General features: G+C 44.6%; 1 protein-coding gene across 6 annotated transcripts in view; it reads right to left on the reverse strand.

The window, feature by feature from the left end:
- The window catches only part of LOC306817601 (nuclear factor 1 X-type-like), a 121621-nt gene that overhangs the window by 12787 nt on the left and 83145 nt on the right, over nt 1-25689 (reverse strand). For 3 of the 6 annotated variants that reach the window (XM_079334619.1, XM_079334618.1, XM_079334617.1), the window contains 5 exons: nt 2800-2862; nt 2346-2420; nt 1945-2068; nt 1411-1446; nt 541-989 (listed from right to left, as the gene is read on the reverse strand). In XM_079334619.1, the coding sequence (XP_079190745.1) occupies nt 833-989; nt 1411-1446; nt 1945-2068; nt 2346-2420; nt 2800-2862 (455 nt within the window). In that variant the 3' untranslated portion in view covers nt 541-832. Of the gene's footprint in view, nt 1-193; nt 990-1410; nt 1447-1944; nt 2069-2345; nt 2421-2799; nt 2863-25689 lie in introns of those variants that run through there. The other 3 variants (XM_079334616.1, XM_079334620.1, XM_079334621.1) reach the window with 3 other exon arrangements.

Below are 25689 nucleotides of genomic sequence, written 5' to 3' on the forward strand. Positions count from 1 at the left end.
TAATTTAAACATCATTTCGACTGTTTTCGTGACAATTACTTTAAGAGGGGTGAGTAAATCAAAAGTCCTTCACGATTTAGGAGTAAAAAGTAAAGTGAACAAGGAAGAGAGTGTGTGTGTGTGTGTGTGTGTGTGTGTGGTGTGTGTGTGTGGGGGGGGGGTTCTTTGAGTCGGCTGTCTGATAGATGAGGTAAAATCCCTGTGCAGGTAGAATAAAGAGAGTTATGTTCAAAGCTAATTCTAAGAGGCGGTGGTTCCAGCCAAAACAATAGAAACACCAACATAAAGCCTTAATGCAGGCTGCCAAAAGCTGTTATTTCATCCCGGTTACATCTTGTCTGAAGCCGTTTGATAGACAGCACTTTGCAAAGGTTGAAGTGATGGTGTAAAAAAAAAAAAGAAGAAAGACTGGTCAAATAGCACAGAGACTCATTCAAAACATTAATGTGCTTTGAAATCCATTAAGTGACCAATCAGTGTAAAATAACCTCAGCACCTGGAGAGGGGGATGAGTCATGGTAGTTTTTCAAAAACATTTCTTCTTTACATGTTTCCTCTGCTTTGGCAGAAATCTTTATACCCTTTTCATTAAAACATGCTTTACTCTTTGACCATGTGACTTGCAGATCTCGATCAATCAGACTGACGTACAGGGATTAAAAGAAGCTGGTGTCGGATGTTCTTTTAAAGGGCGTTCAGGGATGTCTACAGCATCAAAGTGAAGGCAGAAGGTTTGAGGTAGGGCGTGTTGAGAAGAGACAAAGTCAAAAGGAGGTAGGAGGACTCTGGTGGTGGTGGGGTGGAGGTCAAGCAGGAGTGAGGACATGCTGGCTTAGTGGGTGCCAGGTGTGGGGTGGGTACCTGCATCCATGTCGTTGGGCCACGCACTGGACTGGGATGAGCTGGCGGCAGGCGAGCGTCCAGGGTAGAAAACATCATCTGTTGGGCTCTCCAGCTCACTGTCGTCTAATGACTTCCTCTTGTTGGAGCTGAGGCCGAGGATGGAGGACGTTTGGAGGATGGAGGTGACATGGGGAAAAAAAAAAAAAGTGAATGAAAGAGTGGAATAAAAGATAAAATACCCTGCACAAGTATAAACAAGTGATAACATCCAAATCATCACATGAAAAAGCACTCCAGCTCTTTACCAGTCTAACATTCACAGTGTCTAAAAAGGGCTCAGGTTATTCCCATTAGTAGAGATTCAGTCTTGGAGTAAAACAGACACGAGATACTAAAGCTAGAAATGAAACAGGAAGACATGGAAAGAAAAGTTAGGAAGCTGAGACAGCCACACAGTAATGATCTCTCCTATGTGTGTGTGTAACATTTACGTGTATAGATGTGTTTTTTTTTTCCTTTTCTTTTCAGTGCACGTGTCTCATTAGCTTTGAAAGTTGTCATAACTACCTCCGCGGAAGGTTTGCGTACAACTCCACCTCAGACCTAAAGTGACAGCAGATGACAGAGGTAAGAAGAGAGAGAAAGTTTAGAGATGCAAAAGAGGAAAAGGCAACAAACCCCCCCCCCAAAAAAAAAAAACAACAACTAGCCATCACACATTCAAAAAGAGGGGAGCACATAACAGAGACACACACACACACACACACACACACAGAGAGAGGTTGGGTACAGTGTCCAAGACTGTTAGTGGATTGTAGAAACATATTGCTTTGAACAAAGAAACCTTTACTTTACAAGCCAGGAAAGACACTCTGTTGGTAAAAAGTGAGAAATGGTTGGTCGACATCGGTGTTGTTTCCCTCCATTGACTCACATACCGAGCACTTCTACTGCCACGTGGTGACTTCACCCACTAGAGACTCGGCTAATGGCAGACAGCTGGACTATGTGGTCATTGGTGTTTTCAGGGCAACATACATCATTTCTCTACACCTTTACACTACTGCAACCTCTGTTGAACTCCTCATTTAAAGTGTGTACCTGGTGGAGGGAGGGGAGGTCAGGGAGCGACGTCCCAGAGCCACCTGGTTGATGTTGTAGTAGCTGGGACTGCTGTCCAGGTCAGCCAGTGAGAAGTTGGGACCTGATGCCGTGGCAACGGGAGCTGAAAGAGAAACATGAGTAAGAGAGGGAAGAAGAAAAAAGACACAAAGAGAAATATACATACACTCAGAAATACACTAAAGATATTTCAATGACACAAATATGAAAGTAGAGATAATTACTCAAAAAGTTATACGCTGTATGACTCTGTAAATAAAATTGTACTATATTGTTGCAGTTTTTAGTCCCTATCAGGACAAGAAATCATAGTTGGGTGATTTTTTTTTCCTTCTTCATCTTCTTCTTAGTCTTTCCTCCGTAGCGTTTCTCCTACTTACTCTGTGACACTCGGACCAGCTCTGCCACGTTCCACACCCCTGAGGTGACAAAGCAGTCCTGGAAACTCAGGTGCCCTGTTCAGGAAAGAAGGTGATCAGACCTCACGTGGAAACGTACGCAAAAGAAGAAAAAAAAGAAAAATGGAAATTTCATGGAATTTTGTCAACGAAAAAAATAAATAATTAAAAATCCATCCCTGTGAGGGAGCGACCATCTGCAACTATGTTTGTGGATCAACATCTGTGTGAGTGTGTTTGCTAATTGGATCCATAATTGGAAAATGTTAAGACTGATAAGCATGATGGAATCAATTCTGGTATGCTAATTTGACAGTGTTTGGACATGGACGTGTGTGATATGGAAAGAGAGAGAAAGAGTGTGCGTGTGCGTGTGTGTGTGTGTGTGTGTGTGTGTGTGTGTGTGTGTGTGTGTGTGTGTGTGTGTGTAACCTACCATTGGGCGGTGGTTTGATGTCTGTGTCCCCCTGTTGGCTCGAACTATCTGATTGTCCAGATTCTGCAGAGAAACAGACAGAAAAAGACAAACGCTTAGGATCTGGTTTGTGTGCTAAAAAAGGAAATTAAAAACATACTGGTGAGTGTACAATGGCTCGATGAATCATAGCTGTGCACCCTGCTGCCAAGACTGTGTGTGATATTAGAGGTGTGAGAGGGAATAAAAGGGACCTGCAGTATGTGCTGGGATATGGTATACATCTTGTAAGTATATGGGCATGAATGTGTGTTATTTCACACATTTCTCTGTGATCGGCTCGTGTCTAAGAATGTTCTCTCTCATCTCCCTCTGTCCCTCCTGACTTAAGGTGCAATGATTTACAGGGTTCCGCTATGCCATTTAGTATCTAACCACGCAATCATATCCCTCGCCCTAATCCTATTTAATACCTTCTTGCTGGTGGGGATTTAGTCTGCGTAAACAGAGCACCTTACACACACACACACACACACACACACACACACACATATGAACAACACCCACTCTATCATGCTCACACTCTCTCAATCTGTTTCTTTCTTTTTGCTTCATACTTTAATCCTGGCACACACACACACACACACACACACACACACACACAAAGATAATAGAGATCCTATAAAAACGGCTGACCATGCAGATCTCACTGACCCGAGGGGTTTGAGGCAGCGGATGGTAAAGCTGAGACAAAACTCTACCTCAAGTGAATCAGATGACAGCGTTGAAAGACAAACAATAACAGACACACACACACACACCTGCACGTACACACACCTGTTGTGACTGGCCTGGTAAAGCATGGAGGCTTCGCTCACATGTGCAGACACAAACATGCCATCTTGGCAACAACGGACACCAGTTCCACCTGAAGGGGCTGAAGGCTGAGAGAGCGGTGCAAGATGAGCTTTTGTAACTGGAGTGCTGGGAAAGGTTAGCCTAAAGGCGCTACATACTGTACTTGTCTGGGCTGTGAAAAAAATGATATATGAGCTAGAACCAATACTGAGCATCTGTGAGTTTTGACTTGATCTTTGTGAACACGTGTCGAGTCGGGGAGAAGGCTACGCTCCATCCAAAGGCCGATGTGGTGCGTGTGGCTAATGATATCAGCCATCCATTCGGGCCTTGCTAGACAGTAGCTATCTTGCTAACTAACTAGTCAGAGGAGGTGTTTATCTGCAGGCTGTAGGTGATAACAGAGCACACAAACTCCTGCCAGCAGCACTTGCCTTGCAGCCACACTAAGCCACAGATTACTGAGCAGAAACAATAACAGACCTGTCTAGCTGCCTACGAAGCACTGCTTATCCACAGCGAGAGGCGAGACAGAAAAGGAGCGGAATGAAAGACAGAAAGAGCACAGAAACGAAAAAGAGAGCTCCTTCCACCCCCCCCCCCCCCCCCCCCCCCCCTCTTCTCGTGCACAATCTCCCGCTCCTTTCTGTCTCTCTCTGGCTGGGTGTAATTCTGGCAGCCATCTTAGAGCTTGGCAGCCATCTTAGCTTTGGCGGTAGCGCCACATTCCAGCTAACTGACGGCACTCACTCCAAACATACGAGACTGCGCCCCCGCCACGCACGCACCCAGACGCTTGCAAACACACACTCATACGTGGACAAACACTGAGGTACACACTCAGAGTAAACATATATGATGGCCAATGAAAGCTGTTGAAAAACAACCTGACTTCACTGGACTTTTCAGCGTCGTGTAGTATTTCGCCACACGGCTCTACAATATTGTAAACACTCTGTCTCACACCATGCACACACTGGTTGATACACAGCCACAGAACTGTATATACAGTGTGCTTGAGAGGTATCAAATGCATAAGCTCCAAGGTATACTTTACTCCCATGAACATTCAAGGCCGCCACGGACGACATGGAGCCCGTGCTATCCACACTGCTGCCACTGCTTTCTCTACTTGGGGAACTTTAAATACAATATGATGCCCGTCTTTGTAATCATGTATCTTATACTCTGATAATAAAGAGAGAACCGTTTTCCATGAAGACATTCAGTTTGTCTTGAACGTTGCTGTCGTTGGTCTTTCGCGGCCCTGACATGTGCTCACTTCCTGTGTTCACTTCCTGTCATGAACACTGAGGATCATGGTGAATAAGAGACACTGGTGCCGTAGTTATTTTCAACATGACCTCACCATGTTGTCACACATAAAGCTACATGTTATTGTTTTATAGCAGACACCCTGACTTCATTGTATCTCGTTGTTTTCCTCACAGCACACGGGAGCTTTACTGTCCACACTCCTTCTACTAAACGTCGCATATGGAGACACGGCCAGCGCCTTTTAGAGCCCTCTCCTTCCAGGTACCTCGTCCATGTCTTCACAGGCACTGCAGACAGGAAACAGAAGCAGGGCATTGGGCTCTGCTTGCAGGTTGTTCTTCCACTCAAATAAAAGGATGAAGCTGGTTTTGTTGCTGAGGCTCATGGGCATCTCATGGTGTGAGGACATTCAGAACACGGTGTAAGTGTAGACTTCTGTCTACAGAGAACAATTTTACTTAATGTCCTGGTGACCGTACGTCACGACGATGCTTGATCTTTCCGCTATAGTTATCTGAACTCTGAAACAAATCAGTGCTTAGACGAGTTCAACAGAGCATCATCTAGCTGTGAGGAGGAGTGAGGGGGGATATGGGGGAGAGGGGGGATAGACAGAGGAGCTCTGGTTGCTGGTTATCACCGCTCTGCCAGCTGCAGCTACAACAGCAGCAGTAACCCCCTCTGACCCCCCCCCCCTCCATGCCTCCTAACCACACATCCAGCCCCTTATCTTACCACCACAGCCCCCCCAAAGCCCTCCCCTCAGCTACCCCAATCATAGCCCTCCAGCCCCTGTGGCTGCCCCACTACCTCCTCCGCCGGCAAACCCATGTCTAACCTCAAACCTTCAGGCAACCCTGCAGCGATCTAAAGCCAGTGACTCTAACAACGATTACACACAGATAATAAACTGTTTGATCTGATAGCAGGCACATGCAGGACAGTGCTCATTTTCTGTTGATTACCATGTTGGGTAGTTGCTCTATCCATTATTCTTTTTACTTCAAAGCTTTTCTTCTTACGGCTTGAATTTGCTCAGATGTCACCTACACCTGTCTTACCTCGATTAGTAAACTTAAAGCGTGATCGATGAGACTGTCTCCACAGTGCTTTACCATTGAGTCAATCCTGATGTTACTGTTTTGGGGGAATTAGGTAGATAAATTGTTTGTCTTTGTGCATTCATGTTTGTACCTTCTACTTTTCTTCAGTGTCATCGATGTAAAAATAGAAACATCCTGCGACTTCTGAGGTCAGAGTGAGCATGAAGCCAATGATTGATCTATGATCCACTTTAGTATTGAAAAGGCAAAGTATGCAAAATAGTGTTTGCTACAGAGAGGCGGGTCCAGTTTTACTTAGTGACAGTGTTTAGGATTAGATTTGCGGTTCTGTCCACATGTTGGAGCTGGAGAGCCCCCCTTTCTCTTTGTTTGCAGTAACCAAGATGATCATCTTCGCAAAGGGTACACCTCTACGATCCTGCTCCCGCTGCTACCTGCAACTATCCCAAAGCAGCCTATAATATGGACCAGCTCATCCCCATTTATGAAATACATACCATAAGTCTGTCAGCCAGACTGGGATTACACATTTAGAACTGATTGATGACGCAGAATTTCATGAGAATTTTAAGGATTCTGTATTTTAAATGATTTAGCCTTTAAATGAATTTCTGTGACGCTAAACTCTCTGTGTTTCTGTGGCTTTCCTCTGAATCAATTCAAACCGTCCTGCACTCTCCTCCTCATCATTTTTTTTAATGATACGACCCCGTCTGATGTTCACTCTTCTCCTCGTATTACACGGTCGATCGGTTGATCAGTGTGAGGAATAACAAGCTCTCGTTGCCCACGGCAACAAACTGACCTAACATCCTTCCATCACTTGTGGATTAGGCTTTGGCTCGGTGACCTGTGCCACTGACCAACTGCTGTTAGGGGTCAGACTGAGTTGCCAGTCTGTCACTCTTCAAGTCAAGAGCAGAGAACTAAAGCTGGTGCCAGATTGAAACACCTTCTAACGTCACCCAAAGTGTCTCTGCACCCTCCAGCAGCAGACGATGCTCGTAGTGAGGAAACATTCGACCTCATGATTATAAACTTGGGATAAAACCGAAGCAAAAGCTGAGCAACAAGTGGCCTCAACAGTGGTACACCACTGTTTGACAGATGCCTAAACACTGCTGGTTGTTTAAAAAGTCAGTGCAGTACACACACACACACACACACACATTCATGACATCGGCGTTCAAACTAACAGGAGCGCTAACGCACCCTGTCACCACACCAAACCAGTGTGCGTCCGTGTGTAACGTGTATGTGCGCAGACTGTTGGTTCAGAGAGATTCCCCTCCTTGTTGGAACAAATGTCAACTCTCCCCCCCCCCCCCCCCCCCCTCCTCCCCAAAACACAGGATAACGCCGTACAGCCTCCCAATTGGGTTTCGCTTAAGAGGTTTATCGGTATGTTGCTAAACATTCTGACCTTTTTTTAATCCTTAATGCGCTTAAAATGTTCCAAACCCTCCTAATCCCCCTGGCTATCCCACACAGATGTTCACTCAGCTCTTTTATTGGACCTTATTTTATTATTTTTTCCCTTTTTTATTTATTTTATTTATATTTCTTCTGTTTTTTTTTTTGATTTAAATATATTTCAGTCTGTGTCGTGAGGATTTCTGTTTGAGCGTTAAGAAGTCGACTGTTTTCTGTATGTTTCATGTCTGCAGTGATGCTTTTGTCTTAAAAGTGTTCAGCAGATCCCCATGTGGTTAACCACTTATGTGAATGTGGCCTTTTAAATTTTAATCTGTTGGACAAAAAAAACTAAGGACAGGCAGATACTAAGGAAAGAAACTTGAACTCTTAAAGCCTTGAAAAATTCAGACAAAAAACCCCCAGTAAAATTGGATATTTGCACAGAATGAAACAACGTTTTCATAGCATGTGCACTGTTCAATTCAGTATACATGTTTGTATGTATTCATGACTGTACAAATAAATGTATGTTCGGATGTATGTATGCATGTGTGTATTTGTGTTTGTGTCCCTGTATAACTGTGCCAGGCAGGCAGGCCGTGTGGCAAGGTGGCAGAGTGGGGCCCTGTGTGTCTGTGTGTGTGTTTGTGTGTATGTGTGTGTTTGTGTGGAGCAGGTGTGCCTTGCCGCCCTGCGCAGCTTGCTGCCCATCTGTGCTCCCGTCTGTGTGCCGCCTGCGCCCACGCTCTGCCAACAGCACCACACCACGGCAAGAAGACCCAGGAGAGAGGGATGCTGAGAGACCAGGGGAGGGATGGAGGAGAGGAGGAGGAGGAGGAGGAGGAGGAGGAGGAGGAGAAGAGAAGAGCAAGGAGGAGGAGGGAGAAAGGAGCAGAGATAGGAGAGAGAGGGGGATTACAAGGCTGGGGGCACGGAGGATAGTGGAGGGAGCATTTGAAAGTGGGAAAGTGGGAAGGGGGGGGTTATGGGTCTAGAGACTAAGCACGAACTCGCAGGGTATCGATGGAGTGGTTGACTGAGGGTGTGAGTGCAGAGTGGAAGTGTGTGTGTGTATGTGGGTGGGGTTGGGGGGGGGGTATGTGGCTGGCTGGATGCCCATGCATACCCCCCCTTCTTCTTTATTCACATCTTCCCGTTGTTCCCCCCCCCCCCCTTCTCCCCCATTCATCCTCTTATCCTCACCCCAGCATCACCTCTTGGCGCCATCAGTGCAGATTACAGCGGACCTGAGTCACACAGCTTCACAGTCCTCTGAATGTTTCTCCATCACAGGGTTGGGACCCAGCAGTGGGTTACATTTGGCTCCTGAAATGGGTCTCTAACTGTTTGTTTAAGGCATGTTCAACATCAAAAAAAAAAAGGATCTATGACAGTAAAGTCAGCAGAAGATTCTCAAGCTACTACAATGTTGGCTAACTGTTCAGTTTTTGTGTTCAAAGGTCGTATTCAAAGATAAGGGCTGGTTTATTATAAATTAACCTGAATAGTAGGAGAAATCCAATCAAATTTGGGAAAGGGATTTATCTCTCATTCCAAAGTAGGTTTATCCCTTTATGTGGTGAAAATGGGAAATACAAAAAAAAAAATTCAGCTTTTTATTCCAAAGGCTTTTGGCAAATTGATATATCCTTAATTTCAAGGGTGGACTAATTCACTTGTGGCATTTAAAGTGGACCTAAGCCAAATTCTTACTCAGAGGGCTGTGAAATGACTTCCCCTGAGCACTATGAACTTAAGCAAAGGATGCGTGAAGCGGCTGTCATGTGCGTGTCTGAATCAAACTTTGTTCCATTAGTTGCTGTAAAACTTTGTGCCTTCACTCTATGTTAGTTTTGAGGCTGAAACATGAAGTAAGTTTGGATTTTAGGTTTTAAACCCCTCTTTTCCTCCTCTTCATGCCCAAAGAGACAGGTGCTCAATCTTTGACGTTTTTCTTTTTATGTTGCTGATTTAACTTTGAGAGAATGTGAAACAACGCGTTCATTGCCAGTATTTCATTGTTTCCAACTGTTCAGGACCAAACCTGAAATCACTGATCCAAAACATCTGTTAATAATACGAAAACGGTTTGGTAGCAGGTCCAGTTATTTATATTTAAAAAAGGTTTGAAAAAGCCCCAAAGCATAAGCGTATGCAAAGATAGAAACTTAGACAAACCTAGAAATCCTTTAGAAGCCCAATCGAACAGAAACTGACCTGATGTTATTTGTTGTGATTTCTGTTTCAGAGACAGCTGACTTCATAAGCCGTCTCTTTGGTTAGTGGAGACAATGCTAGGCATCATGGTCACAGATACCCCCCAACAGAGCTCAGATTCATAATTAGTGTGGATAGTCTAGTTTTAACCCCTTGATGCCTATTGTCGCAAATTTGCATCAAACCACTTCCGCTCCAAATGCAGCCAACATAGCGTCCGTATTCCTCCACTGCCGGTTGATGCACTTTCAATACAAACCTAGGAACCTTTAGAAAGCATTAGTTTGTCATAGGACAAGTCGGAGACAGAACAACATCCGTTTATGTATGTGCTATTTTTATGTAATATCTATTTATGTGCTGTTTTTAAATAAACGTTCTCAACTTAATTTAGCATCTACTTGAAAGCAGAAACATGATTTTGTTTTTAATGCTTGGAAACAAATTCAGGCGTCAAGGGGTTAATAGGATTCTGTGCTTTGGAGTCATGCAGAGTCGTGAAAGGATTGCGAGGACTCAAGGAGCTCGAGTCCCACTTGAATCAACGCTAGAAGACAAACGCACAAAAATCTAATGCTCCAGCTAACACATGTCGGGGTGAGAAGACATGACTCTGATATGACGTGGACTTGAATTATTTGAATTCATAATTTCACATGCAAATAGTTAGCTGTAAAAGAAAATCTTTTTTGGTAATGATAGAAAATTTAATACATGAAAAAAAAAATACATGATGGAAATGATGAATGTATGTGTTCAGCCTGAGCATGCATACATTCACATTCAATGTAAACACTTGTGAGCAATTTCCTTTCATGTACGTCTAAGCTGCTTCATTAGCAGAGGGCCGATTATACTGCATTTGTGTGTGTGAAGTGTGTGTGGCTAAAGCTGGGGGCCCCCAGCACGGTTCACAACCCAGCCTAACAGAGTGTGAACGTCCTCCTGCTGAGCTGATACTGATATAACTGTCCTGTAAGTGGTGTTGACACCAGCATTATTACCCTGTCAACCTCCATCTCCACTCAGTTTAAAGGCGTCAACTAAGGCGGGGGACAAGCATGCTAAGGGCCACTGAGTGTCTCTGCATAGCTCTGTCTGCTTTGGCCCAAATGACTGCAGCTGCACAAAGGCCGGAAAGGGAAGGAGAAGGGGAACACTGGGAAGGGAAAAAGAAGGGAGGAGGAAGGGGAGGGGGCAGTGGAGGTACGATTACTCTCACCACTACCTACAAGGCTCCCACTAGATTCACACACCGGAGACGAACACACCCAAGGGGTGGCTGCAGTACAGGATTATCACCACCAGGTGGCTTTTTCCTGGCACATAAAGAGCACGGTGAAATGCAAATAATGCAACAAGGCCTTGGGCCAGGCGTCTCTGCTAGCTCAGACTTCACTCTCAAGATTGTGGAAAGAAGCAGGCCACAAACAGAAAGACAGAAAGACAAAGAGAGGAAAAGGGAGAGAGAGATAAGAAGGTAATAAAATCAAATCAGTGAAATAAGGAAATGTGAATATCATTAAGATTGGAGTATAGTTTATTCTGTCTGCATTTTCCTGACTTTGATTGTTAGATTAAACACATAATGTGCACAGTATGATGTTTAAATAAAGTGCTTCCACTCAAATGCTTTACACTATCTTACACCAGGAGGTGGTGAAGACAAAAAAAGGCTTCTTGAGAGGGACGCGCAAACCCGAAAAGTACAAGGACAGAAGGAAGTGAGGAATGTAAATTTACAATAGAATAGAACATGGTCAGAAAAATCCCTGACACGTAGCTCTGTGACAGAGGGCATATTTGCGGCAGAAGTGAGTGGCAATGAAACTTCGTAGAAAGAAAATAAATTACAAGGGAGTATGGAAAAAAATGTATGCTTCGTATGGAAATAATCCACAACCAAACTGCACAGTAGTTAGACACTGCACATCTTTTTTCTTTTTTTTTTTCTGTAACATACCACACAGTCGTCAAAGGTTGAGGACTAAGGCAATATACAAGACAAAAGAAAGTGAATGTTGAGAGTTTGAGTGAAGTACAAGAGATCGGCGAGTGCAGATTTAAAGCCAGTAAAGTAGGAAAAGTTTGAGGGAAAGTAAAGAGTTGAATATAGAGCAGGGGTGTCAGGGAAGGCCTGTGTTGAGACTTGGATTTCTCCTCCCTCGTTTCTCTTCCTGCTGGCCCAGATACACACTGTGGGTCTTTGTGTTGAGGCTGTTACACACACTTCCTGTCTGGCCAGCAGAGGGGTGCTTTAAGGTAAGCCTCTCCCATGCTCTAGCATTGGAAACGTCTTCCTTACTTCTCCTGGTATACTTCACATTTTCGTCCTCATCTGTCAGTTTATAACAAACTCACTTTGAGATTTAAACAACCTCGACCACCTGCAATCTATCGACATCCTTCTCAGTTTTAAATGTCATGTGTTGAGTGTTGTTTTCTACATGGCTCTTACACTGATATTCTTCTCCTCACTTTAACTGTCCAAGGTCTTTGCATTTCTTTGGAAGAAACATAAAAGAAAGTGAATTACACTAATAGAATGCTCGAGCACTTGCACAGCCAAGGACACGTCGATAAGAGTGAGAAAACATCCTCAATGCAGACACACACACACACACACGCACACACACACACACGCATACACACAAAGTGATACTGAGCAAGGTTGCCAACTCCTCCAAAAGCACCACTGAGATAACGGCGATAACAAACATTCTTCCTGCAGCCAAGTCTTTTTCTCCCGAGGAAAACTTCAATGAAAATTCTCAGCAAATGTGCCACTTTATGAACATAACAATACGTCAAAAAGTCAGCTGGGTGAATGTGCTCCGCTGGAAAGCGAGAGACCCAATTACAGAGGATCTCTTAAGTCCTTTGCTCCTGAGAAATGCAATGATGAAAGTAAGGAGAGTTTATCCGTTTAGATGCATTTGAAAATAATGACGGTTCTGTTGGGAATGCAAAAAATTCATATTGAAAATGATTTTCCAGGGGAAAAAAACACTTTTTTACCACAATAAAGAACAAAGTCCTATATTTCTTTCGACTGTGTAATTTCTAAACAGCATACATATCCACAAAGGCAATCACATACAGTAGATAATATTGCTCCCGGCAGGGTTGTACATATATAGAGTGGCACTCATGGGCCTGGACATCCACACAATATGTGTCTCACTAGGAAGTGTGAACAATCCAAGTGACTCAATCCTGTCAATCTGTGCCAAGAGGACAGAGGGAGGGTGGGAGGCAGAAAGTAGGGAGGGGGGGGGAATTTAAAGCAAAGGAGGAGCAGGGATGTTAGCAGCAGGGACGAGGAGAGGCTGCTGGCAAGTCGAGGAGCAGAGTGTATACAGGCTGTGTATGTTATAATGGATATATACAGTACACATGGAGGGAAAACTCCAGGAGAGGAAACTTGATCAAAGAGGTCACGCTGTCACGTTGACAGCACGCACACACACACACACACACACACAGACAGAAGAGCGGAAGGACATGGAGCCAGTGCTGCCAAGCGGTGGTCACCTTTGACCCTTTGGCACTGTAGCTGGAGATGATGCCAGCCAGACAGCTCAACGTAGGAAGTAGAGCAAACAGTGTGTTTGAAAGTGCTTGTGTGTGTGTGTGTGTGTGTGTGTGTGTGTGTGTACACAGGGGTGTGGACACACTGTCCAATCACAACTATGAAGTCAGATCGTATGAGCCAATGACAGCAGAGTTGGACGAGGTTGAAGATGGGTTGATGATCGCTCATTTTGTGCCATGTCAATATGGCTTGGTGTTGGCAGTAGTGTGGGTTTGTGCCAGTGTGTTGGTGTGTCTAAGAGTGTGTGAGTGTTGCTACGCAGACTGAGGATTAAAGGCCATGCAGCAACAGTCCGGGAGGGCAGGGAAGGAGAGGAAGCAAGGTGGAGAGGAGAGGAGAGGAGCTGGCAGGTTTATGTTCAAACTGAAGTTGTGCCTCTGAGTTACAGGTGCCATCTCACTTTTAGACTGAACATGCTTCAAGCACACACAACTATATGTAAGAGGTCAGTGTGCTCAAAGGAACATGGCATGCCACTTGGTAATATCCACATAGGCACACACAAACACACACTCCTGAAGGCCTCTTTGTCCATTGTGTGGCTCGCTGAGGGCAAAGGGTGAGGTCATGTGAGGGAGCTGGAGCCTGGTGCGACGGCGAGCCTTGAGTTAACCCAGCAGACTGTATAACCGACGGGTGACTCCGAGGACGTGTTTGAGTGTCTGCATGTCCAGCTGAAGTCAACGAGGCCATAATTAGATGGGGCAGGGCAGATGTGCATGGGTGCAGAGAAAACAAAGAAAACAGGTCTGAGCAGCTCTGGCCCATGAATGTACAGCTGCAGGATACACAAATACCAACACAGGCCACCTTATTCCAGTCACTAAAAACAGAATCACATGAAGGGATACACGTACGAGATAAATACAAATCTTTATCTACAAAACCACCTCCCCAAAAAACAAACAAAAAAACATCTCTAATATATATGTTGAATGTATATCTAATGTCAAGTATCACTCAGGACAAAGTGAAACAGGCTGAGCAGTGAGGTCAACAGAGACGTATTTGTCAAAAAGTGTGAATACGTCGACGTATATTAAAATCGTTTCTGCAGCTCGAAAGCACACAAAGAAGAAATGATGAAAACAAGGAAATCCAACAAACGGTGACGCTGGTAACCCTTCGCGGTGAGGATAGCTGCTGACAGCTTGGAGTCCGGACAAGAAAGAGATGGCACCAACACAGACAAGTAGACAATCCAATCAGGATGTGGATGTACAGTAAAGTGAACCACCATCTGTCCGGTTGTATAGACACTCACTGGGGAGCGTCATCGCTGCTACGTGGAGTCAATTAACGTGTGCGAGCGTATGAAAAAGTGTGTGAGAGAGAGAATAAGACAAGACAGAGGGATAACGTATATCTAATAATGTCTGTTTTAAAGATCTCTAAGTGCCTACGTAGTGTGAACACTGAGGCTGCAGCAGTTAAAATAAATGTTTATCTGTAAGCCTAATTAGAAAAGTAATGAATTCTGTAACACTGTTTTCATAAAAAACAGATCTGAGAGCTACCACATAAGGATGTGAATGACTTTCTAATCATCTCTTTTCGTCTTCATTTGACACTGATTTAAATTGAAGTGTAACCCTTTGATACACAGACACGCTCTCCTCTCATGACCTTTCACCTTCTTCACTCCACGTCCCCGAAAAGGCTGCACTCATTCTAGGCAAAGGACAGCAGTCGAGTCCGAGGCTTTTGACAGACAACGGAGGCCTCCAGTCTTTCAGAGTTTGGATCTGGAACAAGCCGTGTGTGTGTGTGCACAAAGAGCACAAATCACCAAAAACACACACACATTCAACTTTTGTGTGTGTTTGACCGTTTGCCTTACTTCTAGTTCGGACTCTTTTCTCCTGTAATCCGTCTTCTCCCCTACTTTTCAAACAGAGAACAAACAGGCATCCATGTATTGATTGATTTTTGCTCTCTCTGTGTGTGTGTGTGTGTGTGTGTGTGTGTGTGTGTGTGTGTGTGAGCGTTTATGTAAGGATCACATCCCCCCACCAAACCACAGCGCTTAGGCCTGTAAGCCCATCCCGCTTAATGTCCCTCCACTAATTCTAATTCCAAAATCTAATTCACCTCCTTACCACAATCACCCCACACATCATCCTTGTACTCCCCGGCTCAACTACACACAAAAACACAAATAAACACGATAACTGATTGACCGAATAATAACGGGACCATGGTGTGCTCAACAGTTAATCCATATTAATAGTGATCGGGTTATAGCTTCTAACAATAAATACAATTTCATTGTTTCAGCCAGCCAAAATACACACACAGATTTTAGATTCCAACAGTAACATAAAGAAAGTGAGCAGGCTTAATTAAAAAGACATATGCTCTTTAATCCACTCTCTAAAATGCAAAGAAATGTGTGTGAGTGAAGGGGCAGAGGTTGTGTGTGAGCAGACCTGATCCCCTGTAATCTAACCAGTGAGGTAATGCCTTGTGCAGCCACCATAATATGTTACATAACCTTATAACAGGCTTACGTACCCCAGGGTTCACAGGGTTCACTCTCTTTAGTCAGCACCAGATGTTTCATGATCAAGATGTAGAATTAGTCGATCAACAATCTACTTACAGCAGCGAGGAGTCGGTGAGGTTCAGCCCCGAGCGTTATCAAAATGGGTCAAGAATCATCATGCAGCTACGCTAAAGAGCCGACGTGGCTGATGTCAAGAGGGAGCAGAGCAGCAGCACTTACACGAATGGCTACGTTCAGCACTCAAAAAGGCTAAAGTCAAATCAGAATGAACATATCCGCTCAGAGCATACCTCCTCGGCCCCCAACTGTTCTCAGCTCAGAGAGAAAAGCTTTTGATTTGGTTGTGACTGGCAGCTCATGTAAACACTGCATCAACTAGTGAGCGATAGTGGAGCCCGGGAGAGAGTTGAACGCCTGCCAAAAGCTGCAAAGCCAAGTTTGGCCATATAGCACACTGTGCTTGTGTGTGTGTGTGTGCGCGTGTGTGTGTGGTGAAAGGGGGTTTGTACGTGCAGTCACGAGTGTGTACATACACTATGTGAGCACATGTGTGTCTGTGTTTAACCCATTTACGTAACAGACAGGGTCCCTGGGTTCAAGTAAATTTAAAGACTGAGCGCGAGAGCGAGACAGGCAGAGAGAAAAAGAAAGAGGGGAAGGAGCTATATGAGGAGGGTGAAAAGGGAGAGCCGGAATACGAGTTGTGCCAAAATTAAAAAAAAAGAAAAGAAAAAAAAAGTAGGGAAAGAAAGAAGAGGGTTGAGAATTGTAAAGGAAGATAGAAAGAAGGCAGTAAAGAAAATGTAGAACTTCAGAGCCCATAAAGAAAAAAGAGAATGGAAAGTCAAAAAGAAAGAACAAAAAAAAAGGTTCCAGTCTTTCCTCCAAACACAGAGGCTCTTTCTCTAAAGAAGAGATGGGCACCTGACAAAACGGGATTTCTAAGGAGGAGGTTTGTCGAAGCAAAAGCTGAACAGACTTTCGAGGCCAGACGTCGCACTGCCTGGACGACACTCGGCTGAGAGATTAGGACACTCGGATGTTGCCCTTGACAGAGAGGAGGGGAGAGAGTCAGACGGAGACGAGAGTGTGAGAAAGTGTCAGAAGAATGAAAGAGAAAGAAGAAAGAGGCAATAAAGGGACAGAAAACAGAGAGAGGAGACAAAAAGCGTGAACGTGAGAGAGAGAAAGAGAGAGAGAGAGAGACAGACAGAGAGAGAGAGAGAGAGAGAGAGAGAGTGGGGGGGGGGGGGGGGAGAGAAAAAGAGAGAAGCATGAAGGCTTGTTTCTGGTGGGACTCCAAGAGCCAGCATCTGTTTGGCTGGGGCTCAGAAAAGTCTAGTGTTTCACCCTGCAGCGCCCGGGGGAATGCTATTCCAGGCTGCATGGGCTTCTATGAAAAACAGCTTTATGTGGAAAAGGGGAGATGGAGGGAACCGGAGAAAGAGAGGCAACAAGGGAAGGAGGAAGAGCAGGAGTGAGAGGAAGGAGAGAAGGAGGGAGGAAGAAGTTTGAAGAAGAAAGAGGTGACATACGGGTGAGAGATGAAGTTATGAACGACAGAGATAAACGGGAACGTGCAGTGAGTTATGAGACACTTAAAAAAAATAACATAAAGTTAATATAAGAGGAAAAGACGGAGGAAACGAGGGCCATGCTTTAATATGTCGATTTCACCCGTTTATAATACTTATCTACGCCATAAAAAAAAGCCTCTAATTGTTTAAAGGTTAACAGAAAAGCAAGGCCTGTTGTAATGAGGCAACCACAAAAATACACACACACACACACACACACACACAGGATTTTCATCCCTCCTCTGCATCTGGGCTAGGCCAGCTGTGTCGTGGCTCTCAGCCTCGGGCCTCCTCACCTGTCAGTCAAAACGGCTGAAGCCCCTCTAGGGACAACAAACAGCTGGCAGACAGGTGCTGCCACTGTCCACCTCTCAAACTAGCACCTGTGTGTGTGTGTGTGTGTGTGTGTGTGTGTACACATAGTTGTACCCTTATTATTGGGTACTTCTTCTTCTTCTCTCAGACTGTATATATAAAGTGAGGACAGGCACAAACAAACAAATCATAGCACATCCAGGGTGGCTTCTTTTTGGAGAGAGAGATGTATACGCAGTCAATCAGTCTCTGGTTACGAACGTCAGACCACTCTACTGCTCGGCAGCTACGCAAAGATATGATTCATGATGTTGGTACAGTGTGTGTATGTGTCGAAAAGGGGGGGCGGAGGGGGGGGGGGGGGGGGTTATGGTATTAAAGCTGGGCCATGGGCTTAATGAAAAGCAGAGGCACTTTCCCCCTCGAAAAACAATGAGGGAAGCAAAGTTTACATGAGCTAACCGACAGGGAGAGGGGGCGGAGGGGTGAGGGAGGAGAGATGGATGGACGAGTGAGGGAAGTTTGAGGGGGAAGAAAATAAACATACAAGGGAGTTGGAGTGTGGAGGTAGAGAGAGAGAGAGAAGGCCATTACTCTCACACTGTGTCTCACTTATTGCTCATTTAAGTTTTCTGTGAAACTTTGCTTTGTGTGAAACCATGTACTAGTACGAGGATTTCGTTAAATTCTACATTGAACTAACCCAACACCCCCCACCCCCCCTTCCCCACTCTAACTCCCTGTAGATCCCACTGGAACACATAAGCCTGTACTATCCCTGTACTATCAGCTTTGGGGGGATTTCAGTCGTTTTAAGGCATTTCGCTTGTCCGGCCTGGATTGATGTTGAGCAAAGCAGCTCCCAAAACCACCAAACCCTCAAATAAATCTGTGCAGGGTTGGCTGAGGACAGAGCTGGGAGAAAGACTGACAGACAGACAGCAGGGACAGACAGACAGAGAGATGATTGTGGGGGAAATGTGAGATGACCAGAAGCCTTGAAAGTCTTGTGACGGAAATTCATTTGGAAAAAGTTAGCAAAGGGATGCCAGAGGGTTTCCTGTGAACAGGGTGGGCTGATAGAAAGGTTTTACCACCAGTTAGTTTGGGAAATTATACTTAATCACACTTACTCCACCAGTTCAGTAAATATATATCATAAAACATGCTCAGATAACAATGTATGCCAAACTGGGGTTTGATTCTTTAAGTGCAGGTACTTTGTCTCCAGCTCTAACTCTTAAGAAAGCTCCTGAATCACAGAGGTAGGCTGTAGTATGACAGCGTATCGGACCACTCTCAGATGTGTTAAACACACCTTTTCCACATTCACCCCACGGCCTTCAAGGATGCATGGATGAATAAGAGTATTAAAAAAAAAAAAAAAAAGACAGCATCACAGACCTCAAAGACTGGGACTCCACATGCTATCTCTAACAAACACATCATCGCTCTTCCCCATTCAGCTCTCTCTGGTGTTGAAGCGTCGCCCTTAGGCAAGGCTTTCTATAGAAAACTGTAAATATCCCAGCTAAGTGACTGGTTCGAGCTTGTGAGTGCATTAGTGTTATCTTTGCTTGTGCAGCCTTCCTGGCGATTTATAGCTGCGGACCTTCACAGTGAGTAAAGAGGAGACGACTGCTGCTGGCATTAAAGAGTTCACAAGAGGTCGCAGCTTGACTTGTAAAGACTTAACAAACAGTATTTAACATGTTCCCTGTTTTCCTTTCATCCATCAGGAATGAGATCAAACACCAACATGGTAAGGCTTATCAAAGCGTTCACCTTTATTCAGACCGTTCTGTACCATGCACTGCTCGTAACTGGCTGAGTACATGATATTTTTGTCATATTGTCAGAAAACATTCAAACATGTTGTGGCAGCTGAGGACTGTGACAAAACGCAACAACCAGAGAGTCAGTTCAAAATGTGTCTCAACTGGAAGTCATCTGGTCTGTCTTTGATGGGAAGAGACACTTGATGAAAAGAAATGATTAAACGGAACTGAAAACAAATGTACACTGACACCTTCATGTGAAATTCAGCCTTCAATGTAGGACAAAAACTCCCTTTAATTGCATTGCTTCTTTTCTTTTTATCCCCCTAAGACTTTTTTTTGCACACAAACTAAAAGACTGACGGTGTCACATCGTTGACTTGTGTTCTTTAAAAGTTCATCTTAGGGTGCCCTCACTCTGGACAATCAGCACATTTGACCCCTAAAGGCCAGTTGATTTGACTCGAGTGAGTGCACAGTACAGTACCACTTCCTCGGCCCTGGCACGGCTGGAAGAGGTGGGCTTTTTCACAGTGCAGCTGCTCATGCACAGGTACGCAATGTGGACATGACGTTGACTCCAGTCATGAATAATTGAGTAATCCGGGAGTGTTACAGGAACACATGAGATTACAATCAGCCATAAAGTCCAAACAAACATCCATGCGAGTCGATGGCAGCTAGTTGACAGCAAATATTCTATTTCCTCCCATGAAGACAAAAGTCCTGGAGCACAGCACTACACGTATGGTGATGGCGTATGTACAGAGGTATCTCTGCTTAGGCCAGCGGTGGACTGTAAGGGTGGACAATCATGCTTCAGCAGAGTACAGGGCAGCTGGGTCAAGTGTGAGTTGGCCCTTAGTTATTATGGGCATGTGTCAGTGACAGGTTTAACACAGTAATCCTTTTATTTAGATTGTCGTGATCAGACCGGTGAGCCTGAATGTACTGCACAGATGTAGCTTTCTGCTGGCTCGATGCCATCGTACAACCTTGGTTGTCAGACCCTGGTGCCAATTATTTCATGGACAAGTTGCTTTACGGTGCATCTTTTTTTTCACACAGCACAAATGCCATCTTGAAAGCACTTGAGTTAAATACCAAAAAAAAAAAAAACGCGCCTGATAAAGAATATACATTAGAGGGAAGAAAAGATGTGGTCGAGCCATATGGGACTACAGCATAAATGATTAGGCTGTTTTAATGAGAGCTGTTGAGTGAATGTTTACTGCTATACTGAAAGCGTCCGCACTCATCAACGCTCTCCCTCTCTGTTCTGTGATGAGACAGCCATATGATTTCACTTATCCGCGGCCTTGGTCTGAGAGCCTCCAGACTGAGGATAGTGACGAACTAATAATCCCCCTTTCCTGCAATTATCTCCCCCCTCCTGCTCTCTCCATCATTCTCTCTCGCTCTTTTAATTCTTCTCTTTCTCTCTCAATCACTGCTCAGCGTTGTCTTTTCTTTTCCTCAGACTTCATTTCAGTTTATTTCTCCTATACAAGTTAAACCCTTCCTGTCTAATCAAATCTCTTTTTTTAGGTTTCCACTCTCTTTTTCCACAAAGGTTGTCAAAATGATCCACACTCGGATTCTTTTGGATTCCACATTTAGGAACGGTTCAATCTTCTTTATTTATCTGATTAATAGTATTGTAAGTAACATAGATTCAATTAAAAAAAAAAAGAGGAGGGGATGAGAAGACAATGTGAGTTTATATACACACTGTATGATAATAATCCTACACATGCGTCCTATACGGGACGGTTTAAATGCAGGAGAAGAACTAAAACACTGTTGAAATATAATAAGGTTATGCCTGTGACCTGCTATGACTGGTTAAAACTGGTTCCAGTACGACGATAAAGTTGAGCAGAGACGGCTGCATGAAGTCAACGACAGGCTGATGGCTTGTGACAGACAGCGTCATTAATAGAGGTGGTGATGTAATCCACATGGGGGCTCTGTGGCCAAACTCCTGACGCCCTCCCTGATTGTTTCTCTCGAGGGAGAAAGCGAGCCAAGACGTGGAAGCAGAGGACGGAGGTATAGTTACCATGGAATACAAGTTTATGACACCGTGTTGGAGTTCATTCTGACATTGTGTTGATGTGTGTTAGCGCTCGCTCCCTCGAGCGCTCTAATCAATGTGCGTGATCAATAAACCAGTGTCAGATTGTTTTAGCTCAGGCTGGCCGGTGGTCAATGCTCAGCCGCAAATTATACAGCTCAGCCTGAGGCATAGGGCCCAACAAGGCCTTACTATAGCTCTTTGCTTCGGCTAACAGCTGCAGATCCTCCTGCTTTGGCTCCTTAATAGCTGATTGTGATTATTTGGGCTTATTGACTTGCTAATGGTGAATCAGTGCTATGAGGGATTGTTTAGAGAGGATTACAGAGTGAACTAGGGGGGATATGGAGAACGTGACGGGAGCAATGGTGGTGCTGATGATGGGGCCAAGCTGATCATCGCAGGGATAGTGGCGAGCAGAGAGTTAGCCGATTTACACATCAGGATGGAGACAAACACAGAGGGGGAGGTGAGGGAAACAGGTCTGAAACAAAGAGGGTATAGACAGAGATCCAGTGAACTGTTCTGTGTGGGGTCTGTAAGTCAACAAGTAATGTCACAAAACACTTTTTTAGACCATGTTTAACTTGGAGAATAGTTTTAAGCGTCTGTTTTTGGGGTTGTGAAAACTGATCGAGGATACATTTCATTTGGCCACTTGGGTAAAACAGAAAACCAGATTTTATATTAAGTTACACATCTTTTTGAGCCTGAGTTGAACTAAAGAATAGAAATGAAGAAAGTCCTAAGGTTGAACTTCGGAAAAGTAGTTCAGTTCAAAAGAGAGGGAAAATGTGTCCAACAGAATGCAGCAGCACGATGCAGGCGAAGCTGAAACTCGGAGCTGATCAAATACAAGGTAGAGTGACTGGCTCAGATTAACTCTCCTCTCTTTTCAAACAACACTGACAGATGCATACCCCTCCGCACTCCCGTTTGTCAGAGATCTATTCCTGCACTTAAAGCAGGCTCTCTCTCACACACACACACACATACACACACACACACACACACACACAAACCCTAGCACATACTCATACACACACTCAAACAGCTTACGCTACCTTTGTCACCTCCCACACACTGGTTATCTCCAAGGACACAAAACCCACAAGATCCCCTACCCAATTTCCACGCATGCAGCCTAAATGGAGCTGTAAGCAGGCATTAAGCCTGACGGGGAGAAAGGGAACAGGGAGAAAAAAAAAAAAAAAAAAAAAAGCCAGTGCTGAAGAAAAGGAGGAGGAGATAGACGTAGGGAGGAAAAGAGAAAAGGAGGGGAAGGAGGAAAGAAACAGGAGGTGGATTTCTACTTAACACACTGACTTTCATCTCCGCTTTACAACATACTTAAGCGGGGTTTTTTTAGGGAAGGTACACGCTCTGGTTTGTGAGCACAAATACTCCCCCTCCTCATCGTCGGCAGAAAAAAACCACAATGAACCCCTTTGTACTTTCAACACTGGGGGGACAAGCACAAAAGCAGTGCAATCCCTGCCATACTTAAGAACGACTTGGTCGCAGGCCAAACTATCTGAAATAATACTCCGGCTCCGTGCGATACTTGAAGTAACAATTTTTTTCTCGAATCAAAGATTAGAGGTGATCTCCTTTCACTGTTAATGTCTCACCCGGTCTGATTGGTGTATCTGTAGTTTGGGCTGGATACACGCCAGGGAGGGAACCACAGGCAGCACTGGGCAACAGTCCAGGATGAAAATGTACAGCCGGATACTTCGGACTTAGACACACATACATCTGACTTAAGAATCCACTTGAACATATCACAGGATGTCTTATAGCAGCAGAAAGTTGAGCTTTTTTTTATTTATGGCTCTTTATCGTTTTTATTTGTGCAGCACTGACTCAGTGTGTACATGGAGTCAGGTCCCTGAACAAACCAAAGTATGGAAACGACTGGTCACTAACCAGGAGATGCCAGCTCACTCCCAGAGCACCACTAAGGTGCCTTTAAGCAAGGCACCAAACCCCCACATGCTCTGGACCCCCGTTTGCATTCCCCTCACACAAGAGAACTAATATAGTCAACCTGATACAACTATTATCGTGTTTATGAAAGTTACAAAATTAAGCAACAATAACAGCTGGTAAGCATGAAATCCCCTCGACATTTGTTTTCAGCTGAAAAAAAACCTGAAGAAGCCTAAAAGCACCACTAACCAAAAGTCACAGACTTTAGCCTTTAAAGTAAGAAAAGATGTCTGATCATCTATTGACTTACCCTCGCTCTATCTGGCATTAACAGTGGGCTGTCTGTATGTCAGCTGCCCTTTGCCTGACCCAGTCAGTCACCCAGAGGAAGGAGTGATTAGCAGGACTGTAGTAGCAGGAGCCCACCTGCTCTGACTCAATAGAAGCCCTCACACAGCTAGCTTGCTAGAGTCAACAGAATTTTAATCACATATACAAAGACACACTTGCACAGACAAAGACCCATGTACACACAAAGATGCATAGGTGCACGCACACACACACACACACACACGCACACACACACACACACACACAAGAACAATTATGCACATAGGGAGTGCTCCCTCACTGACTCTTTCATCCTAGCAGATAGATAGAAAAAGGAAGGAGGCAGAGCAGTGATAAAGGCCCAGACAGCAGTAAAGGGGGTTAGAAGGGAGGGAGGGAGGAAGGAAGGGAGGAGGAGCGTTTCCTGGAGAGACGTGGTAGGCAGGATATGCAGAAGAAGAAGGGGGAGGCGAAACACAGGGGTGGCTTGTTCCAAGCAGAGGTTCTGTCCTTACCGAGGCTCTGTGCATGCTCGTGTCGACCAGAGGGGGACAAAGTTGGCCGGCCACTTCCTGATTGTACAACACACGGTCGAAAAGTGCACAAACATCACTGATAGAAAATGTATGTTATCTTGTCTTGGAACAAACCCACATGTGCTCAAACTCATACACATAACACGTGCAGAAAGCAGACGTGCAATTACACACGTGTTCAGTTTCCCTTACAGGTGAAAGTTTAGATTCAGGTAATAAAATACAGTCTCAGTGCAGCAGCTTCTATGGAGACAAACCCTGGAGGACTCGACAGTATGTCCTGTGTGTAAGAGGATCTCTTTCTTTTTCCTTCTCAGACTCTTTTTTTCTTCTTCTGCCATGCCTATGTTGTTGACTGCTTTTCTTCAGCCTTCTGCCCACTCTATCGCTCTGTCTGCTTCCTTTCTTTACCTCTCTCTCCCTTTTTTTATCTTGCTTTCTCCCTAGGCTCAGTCTGGTTTGTAATAGAGCTGCCATTGTTTGATCAAGGAAGCAACAGGAACTGTACCCTGTTAACCCGCCTTTGTTGGGTTAACAGGATACAGTATATATATAATATAATATACATGTATATATATACTCTCTATACATACTGTATATATCACAGGAAGCTGCATGTCATGGAATGAATTGCTGCAGTGTGTGTTTCGCTGGGTTTGCAGTCTTTCAGTTTGAAGTCTAAGCAGGCATGACATTAGGCTTTATGTTGGACAAGTGGCTCACTTAAATGACTACAAAGTTCCCCCATGTGCTCTTAAAGGATTTGACCTCTAAATATAACCTCTCTTTGCTCCAGCTCTCAAAAATGCACGCTCACACACAAGTACGTATTTAAAAACCACACTGTAGAATTTCATTTTCACACATGCTTTTCTTTTCCTGAACTGTAACCCTTTCTGTAATACTCTGTAATATTCTTTTCTCTACTGTTAATACCCCCATCCCAAATCTCTAAATGCCCCCATCTCAAGTTACAGGACCTGTCTCTCAAGTCTGTGTGTGTATGTGTGTGTACTTGAGTGTGTGTGAATGCACACATGTGATGCTCCATTAACTCTAGTGGTGACAGGCCTTTGATGCTGCCACCGCTCCTTAATCCCAACACAGAAGAGGGGAGGGGGGGGGGATGGGGAGAGGAACACAGCTACTAGTAAAGGGTGGGTGGGAGATTTCCAGCTGGTTCTGACCAGGTCAAGCTCTGTCTTAGGTCAAGTTCAAGTTCAAAGCTTGAACTCCCTGTGAAGAAGACGGACATGGAACATCACGCCTGCTGCACCTCTGGACATTTTCAAAAAATCTTCTCATACCTCACCTGTTCACCGAGGCCTCAGTTAACACTTCTTAAGAATACTCCTCTGTGTAAAATATACTGACTGTGACTGTCGCAGGCCTTTGTGAAATGTTACTCTGAACATTTGCATCCACAGTTACC

The sequence above is a fragment of the Symphodus melops genome (genome assembly GCF_947650265.1).
Source record: "Symphodus melops genome assembly, chromosome: 2".
Lineage (NCBI taxonomy): Eukaryota > Metazoa > Chordata > Actinopteri > Labriformes > Labridae > Symphodus > Symphodus melops.